This window comes from Azolla caroliniana, unplaced genomic scaffold (assembly GCF_043228905.1).
Source record: "Azolla caroliniana isolate FFs.n. ecotype wild unplaced genomic scaffold, voAzoCaro1.0.p SCAF_3, whole genome shotgun sequence".
Taxonomy (NCBI): domain Eukaryota; kingdom Viridiplantae; phylum Streptophyta; class Polypodiopsida; order Salviniales; family Salviniaceae; genus Azolla; species Azolla caroliniana.
In genome coordinates, this window is record NW_028230438.1 from 24422237 (window position 1) to 24438276 (window position 16040).

Below are 16040 nucleotides of genomic sequence, written 5' to 3' on the forward strand. Positions count from 1 at the left end.
GTTTAGGCATTAGAAAGAGGCGCCAAATTTTCTTTATTTCTCGAAATACCCCTGGGGTCTTTTTATTTCCCTGCGATACCCATGACGTTTTGGAGAAACAATATCTCTGATTATGTTTAGGCATTAGAAAGAGGCGCCAAATTTTCTTTATTTCCCGAAATACCCCTGAAGTTTTGGAGAATCAATATCTCTGGTTATGTTTAGGCATTAGAAAGAGGCGCCAAATTTTCTTTATTTCCCGAAATACCCCTGAAGTTTTGGAGAATCAATATCTCTGGTTATGTTTAGGCATTAGAAAGAGGTGCCAAATTTTCTTTATTTCTCGAAATACCCCTGATGTCTCTTTATTTCCCTAGGATACCCCAGAAGTTTTGGTTAGTCTCCAAATGGCCTCGGCTTTCCCTCAACTCCTTTCTTATGGGCATCCGCAAAATAATGAGCACTTCAGGGGGTTTGGAAATATAAACAAAAGCTCGGGGATGTTTCGGGAAACAATGAAAATTCAAGAGCATTTATCGGAAAAAATAGAAATTGATTATAGTGGCTCTTCCCTTAATTAATTATGCATGTCAATCGTATATGATCATTGCTTACGTCATTTTCTTCAAATTGGTTCTATTCATAATGATTGGCCGTGGGAGATTTTTGAAGTTTTTTTAGGAACCTCTCGAGTGGAAACTAGCAGCAATGCCATAGTGTATGTGATTATGTTCATTTATATATATTGGCCACACACCCTAAAGCTTTAATAATTGCATGGTGAAAGTTCTACTTTGACTTATAAATAATAAAGGATCTCCAAAATAGACTACAATTACTAGGTGTCTTTCATATGATTATGATAGGAAGATCTAATATCTAAGAAATAGTGGTTATCTTGTGGAAGTGGATATTTTCCTCCGTGATCGTTAAATCTAGAATGCTAATTTTCTTCTCTTTCTTTGTCTAGACTTTGCCTTCACGTATCATCATCATTACCTAGAGTGCCTCCCCAATCTTCTAGAAGCCTTGTGAATCGTGATAATTCAAAGTACAATGTTGATATTTTCAATGAGTTAAAAAGATATAGTTCCATGAGCTACCTTCAAAAAATCAACGTCAAGTGGGATTGTCAAGCTTTTTAAGGTTTTTCCCATTTAGAAAATTATATTTAAATCAGAGATGATCGGATACGATGAGCTTACTTAAATGCATTTGATAGACCTTTTTTTCTACACAAGCCCTTGTAAAACAAAATGGAAATATTGGAAATGTTAAAGTGTGACTTGTTCCACCATTAAAACTAACCAACTCAATCAATGTTGTTGGAGTGATGTTGGTAGGTGAAATGAAATATGACAATAACAAAGAAACATGACATTGCAAGTTGGGTAGCCAAAAGAACGATGATAAGTAGAATCAGACACTCCGTGAAGTACATTCTGTGAAGGATTGTGTGTGGTAAGTATGAATACATACATCTTGAAATAAAGAACTCGAGAAATATCTAGACATTTTGTTTTTTTATCTTAGTGTCCAAAACATGGGAAACCTTTTTTAGTGTGATGTTTGAGCCTTATTCTCACCATACTCGCTATATTAAGTGTTGTCACGAAATAAGAAACGATGTACCACACGGTGCTAGGCAAGTAACATCTCATGTTGTAGGGTGATGAAACACACAATGCCTTGTTTAAGTGATTATCTGAAATGTTGACCTTAATACTAGCCCGAAAGATTTCGTGAATGTTTCGATATACATGAGGGAGACAATTACGTAATTCAAATAAGGAGGACTATTAAAAAGTCATAGACCTTGAAAAATTATTGACATTGATGGGAACCTCCACTTAGGGAATTTTATTATATAAAGTAGACATTGGCCCACTTGGAAGACAACTTATTATACACATGCACTACTCCATTATCATCAATTCTATCACGACTCTCAAAGAGCCCATTTTCTTCATTTTGCTCCAAGGATGTCTTTCAACACAATGAATCTAGTCTTAGTGGCTCTAACTCTCCTAGTGGCTCCGGGTGTCCATGCGGCATCCACAAATGTGAACATCTTGGTGCCAGCGTATTTCGATCCCACGACAAGCGCATCGGCATGGTCCGCACTGAACTCCGCGGCCACGAAGCTTCCCAATCGAGTTGTGGCGATAGCAAACCCCGCTAGTGGCCCTGGAACTGTGGCCCAGACAAGCTACACCAATGCCATCACTTCATTACAAAGCAACCAAGGCCGCGTCGTGGGCTATGTGGATACAAGCTATGCCACCCGCTCCCTTGCCATTGTCAAGGCCGACATCGACTCTTGGTTCTCCTTCTACCCCTCCATTAACGGCATCTTCTTCGACCAAGTGTCCAATACTAATGACAATACCACGATAGTCTACTACCAAACACTCTACAATTATGTCAAATCCAAACGCACCTCTAGCCTCCTTGTAGTTCACAATCCCGGCACAGCGACACTCGAGTCATACCTCGTGTATAACAGTGCCCGGGTTTCCGACATCATATGCACGTTTGAGTCGGGCATCAATGGGTTAGAATGGACACAAGCTTCTTGGACAAGCAAATATGATCGGAGCAACTTTTACGGCCTCTTCTACAACGTGTCTGACATCAATGTTGCTAGCTTCGACTACGGGGACATAATTGACCGTGCCTATCAACAAAACGCAGGCTGGGTATATGTGACGAATGATAATTTGCCCAATCCGTGGGATACCATTGCATCTTATTTCTCGGGTGAAGTCTCCTACATACAACAACAAAATTACTTGCCCTAGATTAAGTTATACTAGGATTGCTCTTTGTTACCTATTTAAAGAGCATCCACTTGGAACTTCTTCTCTCTTCGCAAGACCAAAGTAAAAGTGCAATAATAATAACCATTTGGATCATTTGTGGGTTTTCTTTATGTTTCTAGTGTTTTGCTTCAAGTTTCATTTATTTTTGGGTTAATCATGTTGTCACAAGTGCTATAGGTACAATTGAGATGTGTTTCTAGTGTTGTGCTTCTAGATTCACTATTTTTTGGGTTAATCATGTTGTCACAAATGCTATAGATACAATTGGTCTGTCTCGTTTCAAGAGGATATGTATTTTTGTATAAAATAAAATACGATTGTGCCATCGAAGACAATCCTTTGTATCTCCTCTATTTAATTTGCATTGTTTGTACACCATTTTGGGTCCCTTTCGGTGCCATTTCCATTACATACACTCATAATTTTTGGGTTAATCATGTTGTCACAAATGTTATAGATACAATTGGTCTGTCTCGTTTCAAGAGGATATGTATTTTTGTATAAAATAAAATACGATTGTGCCATCGAAGACAATCCTTTGTATCTCCTCTATTTAATTTGCATTGTTTGTACACCATTTTGGGTCCCTTTCGGTGCCATTTCCATTACATACACTCATAATAGGTCTCCACATATGTCTACAAAGATCTAGTTCCTGTCACATAATTGGGTTCTTTGCCCAAGTTATTATATAGAGCTAGTAGTGCATTCACATAGTTACACGACCTCCAATCACACACATCACATGCCTCGTGGGGATTTCTATCATTGACCAACTTCTTTAAAGAATCAAACCTAACTTGGTTTGGGGTACCCCTATTCCTCTCACAAAACTCGCATCACCCAACTAATTTTGGGGCCTTGAGTGTTTTGGAGGTGGCACATGACCCATGGCCACAGAAATAATATATCAAATGGTTCATCATACTACCACATGAACCCAATTTCTTGATAGGAGCCTCAACTAACATCGCCAAACCAAGATTCCACTTGTATAACTCGCATTGCCCAACTTATATTTATATTTCACAATAACATTTTGAAAATATGGAGAAACCCTTTTTAGTTTGTCTTCTTTTTAAATGTCAAAGTTTTTTTAGTGTGATATTTGAGCTATGTAAAAGAAATGTCTCCAAACTCTCACCTTATTTCTAAATGAAATGTTATTAAAAATAAGAGTCAATTACCACATTGCGCAATGTGCGCTATCTCTTGTTTCCACGATAACACATAGTGCCTCTTTTGTTGTCTATCTAATGTCTTGTTTTTATTTGCTATCTAATATGTTGACATGTTAAGTGTAGTCAGAACGCGCGCTACATCCGTAAACTCAAAAGATATCATCAACTTGGGTGAGTGAATTTTTCATTATTTATAAGATTATTACATATATAATAAAGTTGATTGTGTGTGTGTGTGTACTATAGGAATATGACAAACTTGTTTCTTTTGCAAAAAATGTTCTACATTTTGACAAACAAGCGAAAATGTTTGGCCTCGATGTGTTAAGGAACCTAAATATTATGGTAGTCAAAGTATTCCAATAAGATGATTAGAGCCTCAATCTGGTTGAAACTCAACTCTATGGCTATAACATGGTGCTAGTTGCAAATGTCATTAGCACACATATTTGTTGTATGGCATTTGTGTATGTCAAGGGAGTCACATCATGACTTTCAAAATGTCCACGCATAGAAGCTACATTGATCTTATCATCAAATTGTAGAGCAACCAAAGTTGTGTCATAAGTTCTATAGACACAAACTACACCATGCTCCCATGATCAAGAGCAACATTGTCATCGTGTTATCATTGTATCCTGCAATTTACATTGTGTCAACACCAAACTACATGGTGCCATGGAGGATTTTGGCAATTAGGAGAAAGGTCCATCGGATGCATGTGAACGGGGGTGTGCAAGGATGCATAGGAAGGAGGCCTTGTGTATAGACATTTGTAAATATTGAGTGATAATAAGTACAAAACAAGAGTATTTTAATAGGTACTTTATGATCGCGCAGATAGAGGGTAATAAAGGGGAGTGATGACAGAGAATCATGGGAAGGATCTCTAACTGAAACGGCTGACTTAATAGCTGATGTAACATTGACCCTACCTCTCCTTGGAGGTATAAAAGGAAGGGAGGGAGGCTTGGTTAGGGATCCATCATTTTGGAGGGAGAAGTGTTGCTAGTTTTATGTTGTCGGGGTGTATCTTGTTTTCTACTCGAGGTATTCGGTTAGGTGCTGGTGAGGCCTCTACTTGCGTAGGAAGCCCGTGTGCTCCCGACCAGTCGGTGTGTTTGTTGAGCTTGACGCATTGTTCCTGGACGACATGCCATTTCTTGTATTCTATCTGTTAATTAACTATCGATTTGTTGTATCCGGGTGCTCTTCCTGTGTTCTCTGCTCCTGTTCTCTCTATGTTGTGTCTGGTTCCGCTTCTTGTCTATTGTTTTTGGGGAGGCGTTGGTTCCCTCCTCCGTTCTGCGCTTACTCCTTGTGTTGAGAACCTCAATGCTCAGTTCTTGGAATCTGGGACAGTACTGGATCAAATACAGGTCCTACGAGCCCGTGTGCTCCGCAAAGGTCTCCGGCAACTGAGCCGGTTAGAACGCTGCAGGCTTCACAACCGCTCCTTCAAACGGCATAGTCCAAGATCCTCGTGGTCTTGCCCGATCCGACACATGCACACGGAAATCTGCGACATATTTGGTGAACTTGACGTGAAAAGGGCGTGAAAGGAGTTCTGGATGAGGGGCAGTGAGCTCGCTGAGGCGATGACGGTGGCCATTGGCTGCCTGCTGAATGCTCGAGAGAGCTCAGTTGGCCTCGACAGGGCCATAGAAAACATAGTCGGCAGGACTGGCCAATTTAATGGAAGAGACGTGACAGGCTACTTGGAGGCCTTCATGGCTGAAATGCTGATGAGAAACATTCCGGACGAGAGTCGATTGTCCGTATTTTCCTGAGTCGTAACACCGAGCATCCACACCGAAGTGCTCGAGGTACAGGCCAACTGTGGCAATTGATCAGAGTTCGAGGAACGACTACTCGAAAGGTACAACTTTGACGACTCGCTCCGGTTGTCGAAAATGGAACTTATGGAGTGGGTTCGAGCTCCTCGAGAAGGGAAGGAATACTTCGACGCTTCTCCAAGAGTTCTAGAAGCGATTTGCACGACTATCGATGCTAGACCGGATAGTCCTGGACACGAGCAAGGGCTCACGGCTGATTGGGTCGTGGTTAAAAGGGTAAGCAACCGTTTCGACAAACGGCACGAGTGGAACGAAGATGGGTCAACGTCGACCAACCCGACTACTGGAGGGATAACAAGGGAACTGCCGACTCGATTGGATGGGACGAGAAGGCAGCTTGAGTAGGTCCTGGTACCGACCAACATGGTCAAGGGACCGTCCGAGGGTGCGGCTCTAGAAGAGCTGATGAAGATGGTGCGCGATCTTTAGATCGCTCAAGCTCGAAGGGATGGCAAGGGTCAATCGCGTGACCGACGCCCTCCTAAGGACCTATGATGCATGTGGTGCGACGGTATCAACCACATCCGAATGGACTGCGCTGACTTCACCGAGGCGATGAGGAACAATGTCGTGTACCTTTGGAATGGTAGGGTAGAGGCGAGCAAAATGTGAAGGCCCCTCGAGATGAACACCAGACAAGGAGGCATGAAAAGGTTGATGGAGGAAGTTGTGGTGCGACAAGGAAAGACCATCCATTACTAGGCGTCGGCCAACATCTGGGTAGGAGGAGAGAATCACACCAGCTCTGGAAATGGCACCAGATTCTGGCCGGTCATACTTGAAGGCTTCTCCGGGAAGAAGCTAAAGAAGGAGGAGGCGAACTGCGTAGAGAAGAAGATTCAGGAGGTCACCGAATGGAGCGATCCGGTTGAGGAGAAAACCGGCTTCATAGAAGCCGCATGCGAGGACTACGACTAGTGGGCTGGTAAGGTTGGAGGAGCAGGCCCTTTGGGCAGATATGACACCTGGAGCGGGTTGATGAGAGGCAACAGTGGTTTGATGAACCATAGGGGAAGGAAAAGGGAAAGTTTCCGAGCTTATGGCTGAGCTCGGAGATTGAGAAGTCAACAGACCTACAAAAGGTTTTAGAGGAGCAAATCCTCGACAACTGAGTGGAACTCTCGTTGAAGGAAGTCTTGGGCATCGCGAAGAAGGAGTTCCAAGACGCGAGCATCGACCTAGTGAAGAGAAAGCGGCTCTTGACAAAGCCAGAGAACGAGAAATCGGTTGAGGTAAAGGCAACGCTAATCGACAAAATGGCAGTGGAGGAAGAATTTGCCGAAAGTCATTATATAAAGCCACATTGGGCAACGACGATTACGGAGACACCGGTTTGGATCAGAGACATGAAGGAGGCGGTCATAATGATGATCGACCACGAGTCAAAGATCATTAATCTGATGTCGATGGACTTCTATAAGAAGGGAAAGTGGCCGATCAACACCAAGCACGGATGGAAGATACGCGTTGTGACCCGTGCCATTGAGGAACTACACGGAGAATCCCTGAACGTTCGGGTGAAGGTCGGTGATGTCGAGATCGACCAACACTTCTTTGTGCAAGAGTCGTCCTCTCACCCGATCATACTCAATGAACCCTACATCACGATGGCCCGTATGGAAACGAAGGTGCTGGACAACGGTTCAACATATGCCAAGGTGAAGAGCCAAGACGGCTAGTATTCTGTTCAGTTCTTGACGGTTAGGCCGAACCATGAGCGCAATTGGGACTCTCTGGGTGGGGAAGGCCGAGAGGATTTTTGAAGAGGGCTATCAAGGCGTGGGGCCGCGATAGTCCGGATGACCGATCGAAACCCCACACTTGTACATTAGGTAGGAAGTTTTGGCTCTCCGACAACGGAGGTTGTACAATATCCAGCATTAGTGGCCAAGAAAAATGACAAGTTGAGAGCCGCTTGAAGGCGTGAGGAGCCTTGGGACCTGACAACACTATCAACGGTGCTGTGGACGCGGTCTCATTCAACGACACCCTCGGGGATGTTGAGAGGGTAGTTGAGGAAGGTCTGAGCGAAGACCGGATGATATTGGTCAACACGATCGACATGTATGAAAAGATAGCGAAGTTCAGACGGATGGTCAGGGCGGGTTGGACCGCCCACATGGACACCAAGTACAAGACTGTGGACCGGAAGGTAAGGCCAATTGCGACACCCTTACCGAAGGACAACTGGGAATGGACCCAAGCTTGCGAGCTCCGCGCAACATAGGACACTGGTTCATCGAGGAAACGCTATGGAAGCTCAAGATCGGTGGAGGTGGCTTCCTACTGCCCACGGAGGAGGGCTGGTTTCGAAGAAGGATCAAGGGTCACAGAAGGGCCTTTGCATTCTCGCCGGAGGAGATTGGGTGCGTCGACCCGATGGTGATATTCACGGTACTGCATGTACCGTGGAACCTGAAGCCGATTCCGGTGCTGAGAGCTCACATCCTAAAGCTGATGGAGCTGCTCATTGAGAAGGTGGATATGGGGATCCTCGAACCATTGAGCGCCCCATATTCGAATCTGTGGTTCACAGTACCGAAGAAGAACAACACATTGCGCTTTATTCAGGACCTGCAACCCGTCAACAAAGTGACAATTTGAAATGGAGGGTTCGTACTTACCATTGATGAATTTGCGGAGGCCTTTGCCAGAAGGTCGATCTACCCGGTGTCGCGTTGTTACGCTCGTACGTGTAGAAAGGGGCGGGACCACGGGGGTCTTGGACCGAGGAGCGAGAGAGAGAGAGACAGAGAGAGATTCACCGACACGTAGAAGCGAGAAAGAGAGATATAGAACGTAACACTTAATTATAATGGCAAGAGATTACAAACTCCGACAGTTACAACCGACAAAGCGGCGACGGACCCGACACGGGGACCCTATTCACGCACACCGACAACAGTCACACGACTCAAAGAAACAAAGGGGAAAGGGAGTGACTCTGCTGAAAGCACACGGGCTGTCCACGAAGCAGAGGCAGCGACCTCCCGACACTCGCAGAGAGCGACGATTCGAGTCGAAGAGAGAGAGCTCCGCCTTCCGTTCTGCAGCAACGCTTCCCCTCCTCCTCGCGCGTGATCCCTTCTTTTCTCTTCTCCTCTTCCCTTTATTCCCTGTCCCCTCTCTGGGATACGCACAATCCCCTTCTAATAAATGCGTGTGGCTTAGTAGTCACATCCACCGGTTCATGTACAAAGTATCCAGTCACGCGTCCATCCGTGTAGGGGCTGGTTTACGCGCTTTCTCTCTGATTCCGCCTATGGCCGGTTTTCTTCACGACACCGGTTGGGGATTTATACTCGGGGTATGACCGGTTCCAACTAGCTGTTAAAAGCAGGGACATCACAAAGATGTAGACCCCTCTCGACTTCGTTTGGATGTGTACCTTGCCACATGGAGGGACGAATTCGGTGGCCCACATGGTGAATGTGACGAACAAGGTACTACGGGATTGCATCCCAGACATCATCATGCCATTCCTGGATGACATCCCGATAAAAGGGTGTTCGGAGGACAGGAAGGATGAGACGGTCGGGGAGGACGGATGCGGTAAGTTCATGGCCGACCACATTTCCGATTGCAAGAAGATATTGCAGAGGCTATAAGGTGCACGATTTACCTTCTCTAGGGAGAATTCCGCACTCAGGTAATCGGAGATCTTAGTGGTTGGACACCTATGAGGGCCTTATGGTCGGAAACGCTCTCCGGCTAAGGTAGAGGCCATCTCGTCGATGAAGGAAGAATGTGGGTCTAAGTCAAAACCGGCTAGTTCGGATAACAACAGAACACAGAACAAAGGTTTAATGGAAATTGAATACACAAGAGAGATAGAGAGAGAGAGCAGAATAGAAACTCAATTCAAAATAATAACACTCTGTACATACAATGTCCTACTAAACACTTTTCATACAAGTCCTTAAAACGACTGGCAGAAGTATTGACATGTACTTCAATGCTCATACGAGCGACTGACACTAACACCCAAAAATATGCCTATGTATTAGGCTAGATTTGTAGGCCTCTAACGACCTACCAGAATGCTCATACGAGCGATCGACACTGACTCCCAAAAATATGCCTACGTACTAGGCTAGATTCGGAGGCCTCTAATGACCTACCAGTTTATCCTGATCTGGAATACGATCCGGCTCTCAGATTCGTCTCTAGGTTTCGGATACCAATCCGGGTACTTATCCGGTTCTCTGTTCCGGATACCGATTCGGCTTTGGCTTATTCAGTCGATCGGGATCCCGCTGAACACTCCGCCTCAAGCTCAACTTGAGGTCGGATCGTAGTGTCTATGTCTACCAGTCCTTTCCTCTGGTTCCCCCTGGCGTCCTCCCGCCTAACTCGCGCTCCTCGTCCGGTTCGGTCTTGCTTTCCTCGACCCATCCGGTTTTGAGCACCTCGACCTTCTCAATCAGCTTGTCAGCTCCCTCCGCCCTCGGCCTTCAAATGATTGGGCTCTTCCGAATCAAAGATCTCGACCGAATTGGCTGTCTCTGATTCATTCCCACACTTGTCCGAATTGGTTGTCTCCAACTCGTCCTCGATCTTCAGACCCTTCACGACATCGGACCACGTCTGTGTCTTGGTCTTCTTGCCCTCCTTGGCCTTACCTCCCCCTTTTTCGGTTGGCTACGACTACGACTTCCTTTTCTGGTCACTCCCCGTGGGTTTGACAAGTCTCCACTTGGTCATTCTATCAGCTCATTCCGTATAGCCTTGGCTTCTTCAATCGATCTGTGCACTCCGACTTCTTCAGTCGGGCCGAAATCGAAATCGATATCCGATTAGGCTTCCCGGGCATCCTCTATCTCGGCTTGATTCCGTAGTTCGTTTTGACCATCTCTCCCACTTTCATTCCTCCCCCTCAAGTTCGGCAAATCGAGGTGTTGCACACCAAGCATGCCTGAAAATTGCCGTAACTTGTCAAAACGTAAGAGCTTGGTCAGGATTGGATATTACGAAAAGGCAACATTGTTATTCCAATGGACATGATTACAACACATTTAGTGTATAGGTTGTTGTAACCTACTTCGTGGCTCAAGAACATGCAAATGCATTGTGGCACCTACATAAAACGTAGTCCTCATGGAAAATCAAGCTTACGAGCTTATGGAGTTTTGATCTTCCACTTAAGCAATGGGCATTCCTATGGAGAGGAGAAGTTGGTGATGAAGGAATGAAGGATTAGGAGAGGGAGTGGAGAAGATAATGTCTCAAGGAGGAGGAGGGTGTAGGGCGCTCGTTTCTTAACTTTTAGAAACTTTGTAAGAAAATGTTTTTGGACATTTTGAGATCATGGTCATGGAAAGGGTTGTTGAATACATGCTTAAGGTTCAAAAAAGTCCCTCATATCAACTTACTAGAATTGCATGGGAAGCAAGCAAAAAGATCCAAAAGACACATAAAAGCAAAATTTTGTGATCCGATTGGATGCAAGATATAGAAAAATGGTTTGGTAGATGGGATGCAAGACACTTGCTTCATGATGCATCACTAGATTCCTCAAGAAATGAGGCCTTTTTACAACGCCAATCTATCATGACATGGGACAAATGTGGAGGCTCACGCTTCACACATTATACTACACATGTTGCACCTAATGAGGAAACCATATTCTTCGCGGAATGGGCAAACCGTTGTGAAGATTCTGGGCTATAGTGAGAAACTGGGAGATATTGGAGGAATCGGCAAGTGCGCCATGTGCACCCACTCTTGTAAACTTGTATAGGGAAATGGGGGCGCCTTTATGACGCCGAGCGGCAATAAAGTCGGGACGGACGATCCCATGTATCACGGGATTTATCCTACATAGTCACGCGACCCTCACCTTGTTCTATAAAAGGGAGGGCACACTTCTTGTACAAGGATTCCCACCCGTTGGGTCCCAAACAATTTTGTTCCTCGTTTTGAGTTTCGTTTAGTGTTAATGAACTTTTGTGTATAACGTCTATTTTTGTGTTCTCTTCATCTTGGTGTGTGGGTGCATTGTCTATGTTTTCTGTTAGGGTTTCAGTGTCTTCTGTGTGCGTGCATACTTGGTGTGATCAGTTGTGGCAGGCGGCGTGCAGACGTCTGTGCTTTCCCTGAGTTCTTGCTCATTGGCTGTCAACGCTCTACGGTCCGGCATGTCTACGAGTGTGAGTAGGTGCTGGTTTTTGTCACTTATGTGGAGCCCGCATGCTAGGTGGTTCGTTGGCAGGTCTCCCTCCTTGCCGCGCAAGACCCCACTCGGTTCAGCGAGCTCATGCGCTCCCTGAAGGTGGCTTGGCATAGTAGGTGGGCCCTGTACGAGGGTCCCGTTGCGCGAACGAGCCTGAGAGCTCCCCGACCGGCCCTAGGATGCAGGCTCCCTCTTCCTCCCCATGTGGAATTGGTGTCGCAGCAAGCGTTGCGTGTGTAGGTGTGTGTGTGTGTCCCCGGTTAGCGTAGGGTCCAAGAGCGGGTGCATGTGTGGTCGTCGGTGTAGAGGTGATGGCTGTAACCGGGTGTGTATATGTGTGTGTGCGTGTGTGCGGCGTGGTTAACCGGGCCATGTCCCGTGCCTCTTTAGGGCCCCTTGTACATACTGGCGAAAGGGGTGGCAAGGACGAGGGCGCGCCCTCTCACTTCATGTGCGGTTACCGGTCGCGTTTGGAGAATATCCGGGATCGAACTGGCCAACAATGCGGCAAGCCCCGGAGGATTCGGGTCCCCGGCAACTCCTCCCCTCCTGGTCCATGACCCTGGTGGTCCCGCCCGGATCCAACATGCAAGCGCGGATTGCCGCGACACCGTTGTCGTGGCGTGGCTCGCCTAGAAGCGTAGCATTGCGTAGACAGAAGATATCGTGAAAGTGAGGAAGGAATCACTGGGATTATGGACGAAAGAGACGAAAAGAGTAGATATGTAGTAAATAGAGATCAACAAGATATGACAAGATAGGATGTAAAATGATATTTGAGGCAATGTAAGAAATATATAATTATTAGACGAAAGAGTTACAAAATAGTTGTGAGTGTCATTGAACCTTTGCTCTTTGTCTCTCAAAGCATACCACAATCTTCGCTTCTATCGCTCTTCTCTTCCTTGATAGTAGACCACAATCTTCTCTTCTATCTTTCGATGAGATAAGACTCGAACCTCGACCCATTTTGTTGAGAATTGAGCACCACAAACGCTAAGCTAACTCTTCTCTTGCTCTTTCTATCTTATGATATCTCTTGTGTAATATAATTCTATTTGATTCTCTTGATATATCATAGAATATAGTTCTTTGATTTCAATTCCTTTCATATACTTCTGACTCTACTCTCTTCTCCTTTTATAGGAAGGGGGGGGGGGGTTTGCATGTGGGCCATATGTCAGACATGTAGAGACGGCTCTTGCATGGTGCTATATGGTGCACATGTAGTGCATTACATAGTTTAGACTATATATTATCAATTCAAATAATATAACATACATGGATATTGGGTAAATGGTAAGGTTTGAGACATGTATTGTAGGTGTTGTTGGTTCAAGTCTTGTCTTGCAAATCTAATATGCTATATGGTTTACATGGAGTACATTATATGGTTTAAACCATACAATACTACTTCAAATAAAACAACACATAATTTTATACAGATTACAAGTATAGGGCAAATGGTAAGTTTTGAGAGTCATAAGGTGGGGTTTATTAGTTCTAGTCCTCTCTTGTCCATGTAATATAATATATACATTTTTTTATTTGCCTCTACATATAATGTATAGTATTATCATAGTGTGTATTTAATATTATCTTTATAAAACATTATCAAGATTTATTTTATTTTAGTTACGTATTTATCTTCTTGTAGACTTTTAATGTGAAGCTTTCCTACTTCACGACATCCACCCCCTCTAGACCTGCACATCCTCCGGCATGTGCCACTATCTTTCATATTCATGCTGATCTATTGGAGGAGGTTCAAGGTCGAACCTTTTCTTAAAAACTTTTGACCTCTTTCCAAGTACCACATTCTTTGGTATCGACTGATCACAAAGCTCTACTTTGTTCCTCTCATGATTCAGATGAATTGTCATAAACTGTACAGTTCTTCGTCCATCGTGGCTTGGAATCTTTGTATAGGCAGAACCATTGTCAAGGACTTTGGTCTCCATCCATACTGTTGTGATGTATGTTTGCCTCAAGATTATTGGATAGGTAGATCCTTCCTACACAAAGTAATGTTGATCCACCTCTATATCACCAATAGTAACCTTTACATTTGGGAATGCACCAAATAAATCTTCGGTGACTGATGTGGCAACTTTTACTCGCCAACCGTGTTGAGTATCAATTGGCCATCTACCTTTCTTGTAAAAATCAACACTCATTATATTTATTTCAGAACCATGATCAATAAGTGCCATCAATGGGTCGGGAACATCTTCAATCTTCACATGATGCTCAGTAATGGCTCTTGCCCAACATTTGTGAGAGTAGTGGCTTCTTGCATCTGTTGAAATTATCATTGAGGTTGATGCATGTTGAGAGTCAACAATGATATTGTTTGACTTGTTGCGCACCACTTCATATGCTACCTTCGGATTTGTCTCTCTAACCTTCTCATTTACTTGCTTCTTTCTTCACACAATATCAATTATTTCATCATGAAAGTCCTTTTTTGCAATACCTAACACTTCTCTTAGTGTAAATTCTACTCGATTGTCTAGTATGCTTGTTTCTAAAATTTTCTTTAATTTTGTATGCTTTTCAATATCAAACATTAATTTGAATGAAGGACCAGATTTACCTTTTTCGACTTTTGCGTCCATCTCTTTTCTTTTGCTTTCTCTTGTTTCATGCTTTTTTGTTGAGCCAATCTCATCATCCAGCCTTTTCCTTTCTTCTTCCACTATCACCTCATGGTCTTGGTGTTCTGCCATCTGAGCATAGACTGTCATAACATCTACTGAAACATCCCATCTAGTGTTTTTCCTTACAGAATTGTTAGGAAACAGGTCCCTCCGGATGGGAAGTGAGAAGAACAATACTGATGAGCAAAATCGGCCGAAACCGGATGACGAGTACCCGGCTACGGAGATCCGGATGGTGCAGACCCGGTGAGAACCGGATGACGAGTACCCGGCTACGGAGAGCCGGATGGTGTAGACCCAGTGAGAACCGGATGACGAGTACCTGGCAAGCGCCGGATGATGCAGGCCTGGTGAGGAGTGCTCACCGGATGAAGAGACATATTTGTAAATATGTTTTTGAGAGTCCATCGTGGCTATATTTGTAAATAACCGAAAAGTCATATTAGTATAAATATGACTTAGGGCAAACTTATGAATATATAGTTGTAGTCATTCTTGTTGGCGCAAGATTAGAGCGCGCAACTGTGTACAAAGAGAGTGAGAGAGAGGAAGAGGTCGTTGCCTCTGATTGTAACCGCTGCCTGTGGCGAAGATAGCAAGCTCGAGGTCGTGGCCTCAGTGTTTTCTTATTGTACATTCTGACATAGTGATAGTTTGCGGTCTGTGGGCTGCCATGGTTTTTCTCGAGTTTGGGTTTTCCACATAAACATCCTATGTACTCTTCTCTCTATCGTGTTGTGTTTCATTCCTTGTTTCGTGTGTTTTATTCTAGGCTCGGTTGTGGCCGAGCGTTGTTCAAAGGGAGCGTGTAGTTCCTGCCAAACTGGTATCAGAGCTAAACGACACAAAAAATGGACGATTCGTTGGGAGGCATGTTCAAGCTCACCGACTCCAACTATTCGGTGTGGAAGTCGAAGCTGAGGGACATGCTCGTGGTTAAAGATCTTTGGTTGCCGGTTCAGTTTGGGGACAAGAGACCGGACAAAATCGACGCCACGATATGGGAGGTGATGCACATGAAGACAACGGCTTACATACGGTGCTTCATCGACATGAGCCTATACAACAACTCCAATGAAGAGAGCAAGGCTCATGAGCTCTAGGAGAAGATCGACATTATGTTTCAAAACAAAAATGCTGTTAACCAGGTTTCGGTATTCCGGAAGCTAGTAAGAATCCGGTACCAAGATGGCTCTAGCATGGCGGAGCACATGAATGCCTTCCAGGGGCTGATACACCAAGCAACGTCATTGGAAGTACCTCTCGCCAATGAGGTACTAGCGCTACTCTTGCTCAGCTCCCTCCCGGATAGCTGGGAGACGTTGGTTGTCACTTTGGGCAACGCCGGGCCAAAAGGGAAACGGTTATCC

The 16040-nt window shown here is 44.6% G+C and overlaps 1 protein-coding gene across 1 annotated transcript; it reads left to right on the forward strand.

Moving 5' to 3' along the window:
• The first annotated feature begins 1912 nt into the window (after positions 1-1912).
• On the forward strand, positions 1913-2902 carry LOC147866774 (uncharacterized). Its single transcript, XM_087317256.1, has one exon. The coding sequence runs from the start codon at positions 1962-1964 to the stop codon at positions 2778-2780; it is 819 nt and encodes a 272-aa protein (XP_087173382.1). The 5' UTR covers positions 1913-1961; the 3' UTR covers positions 2781-2902.
• The last annotated feature ends 13138 nt before the right edge of the window (positions 2903-16040 follow it).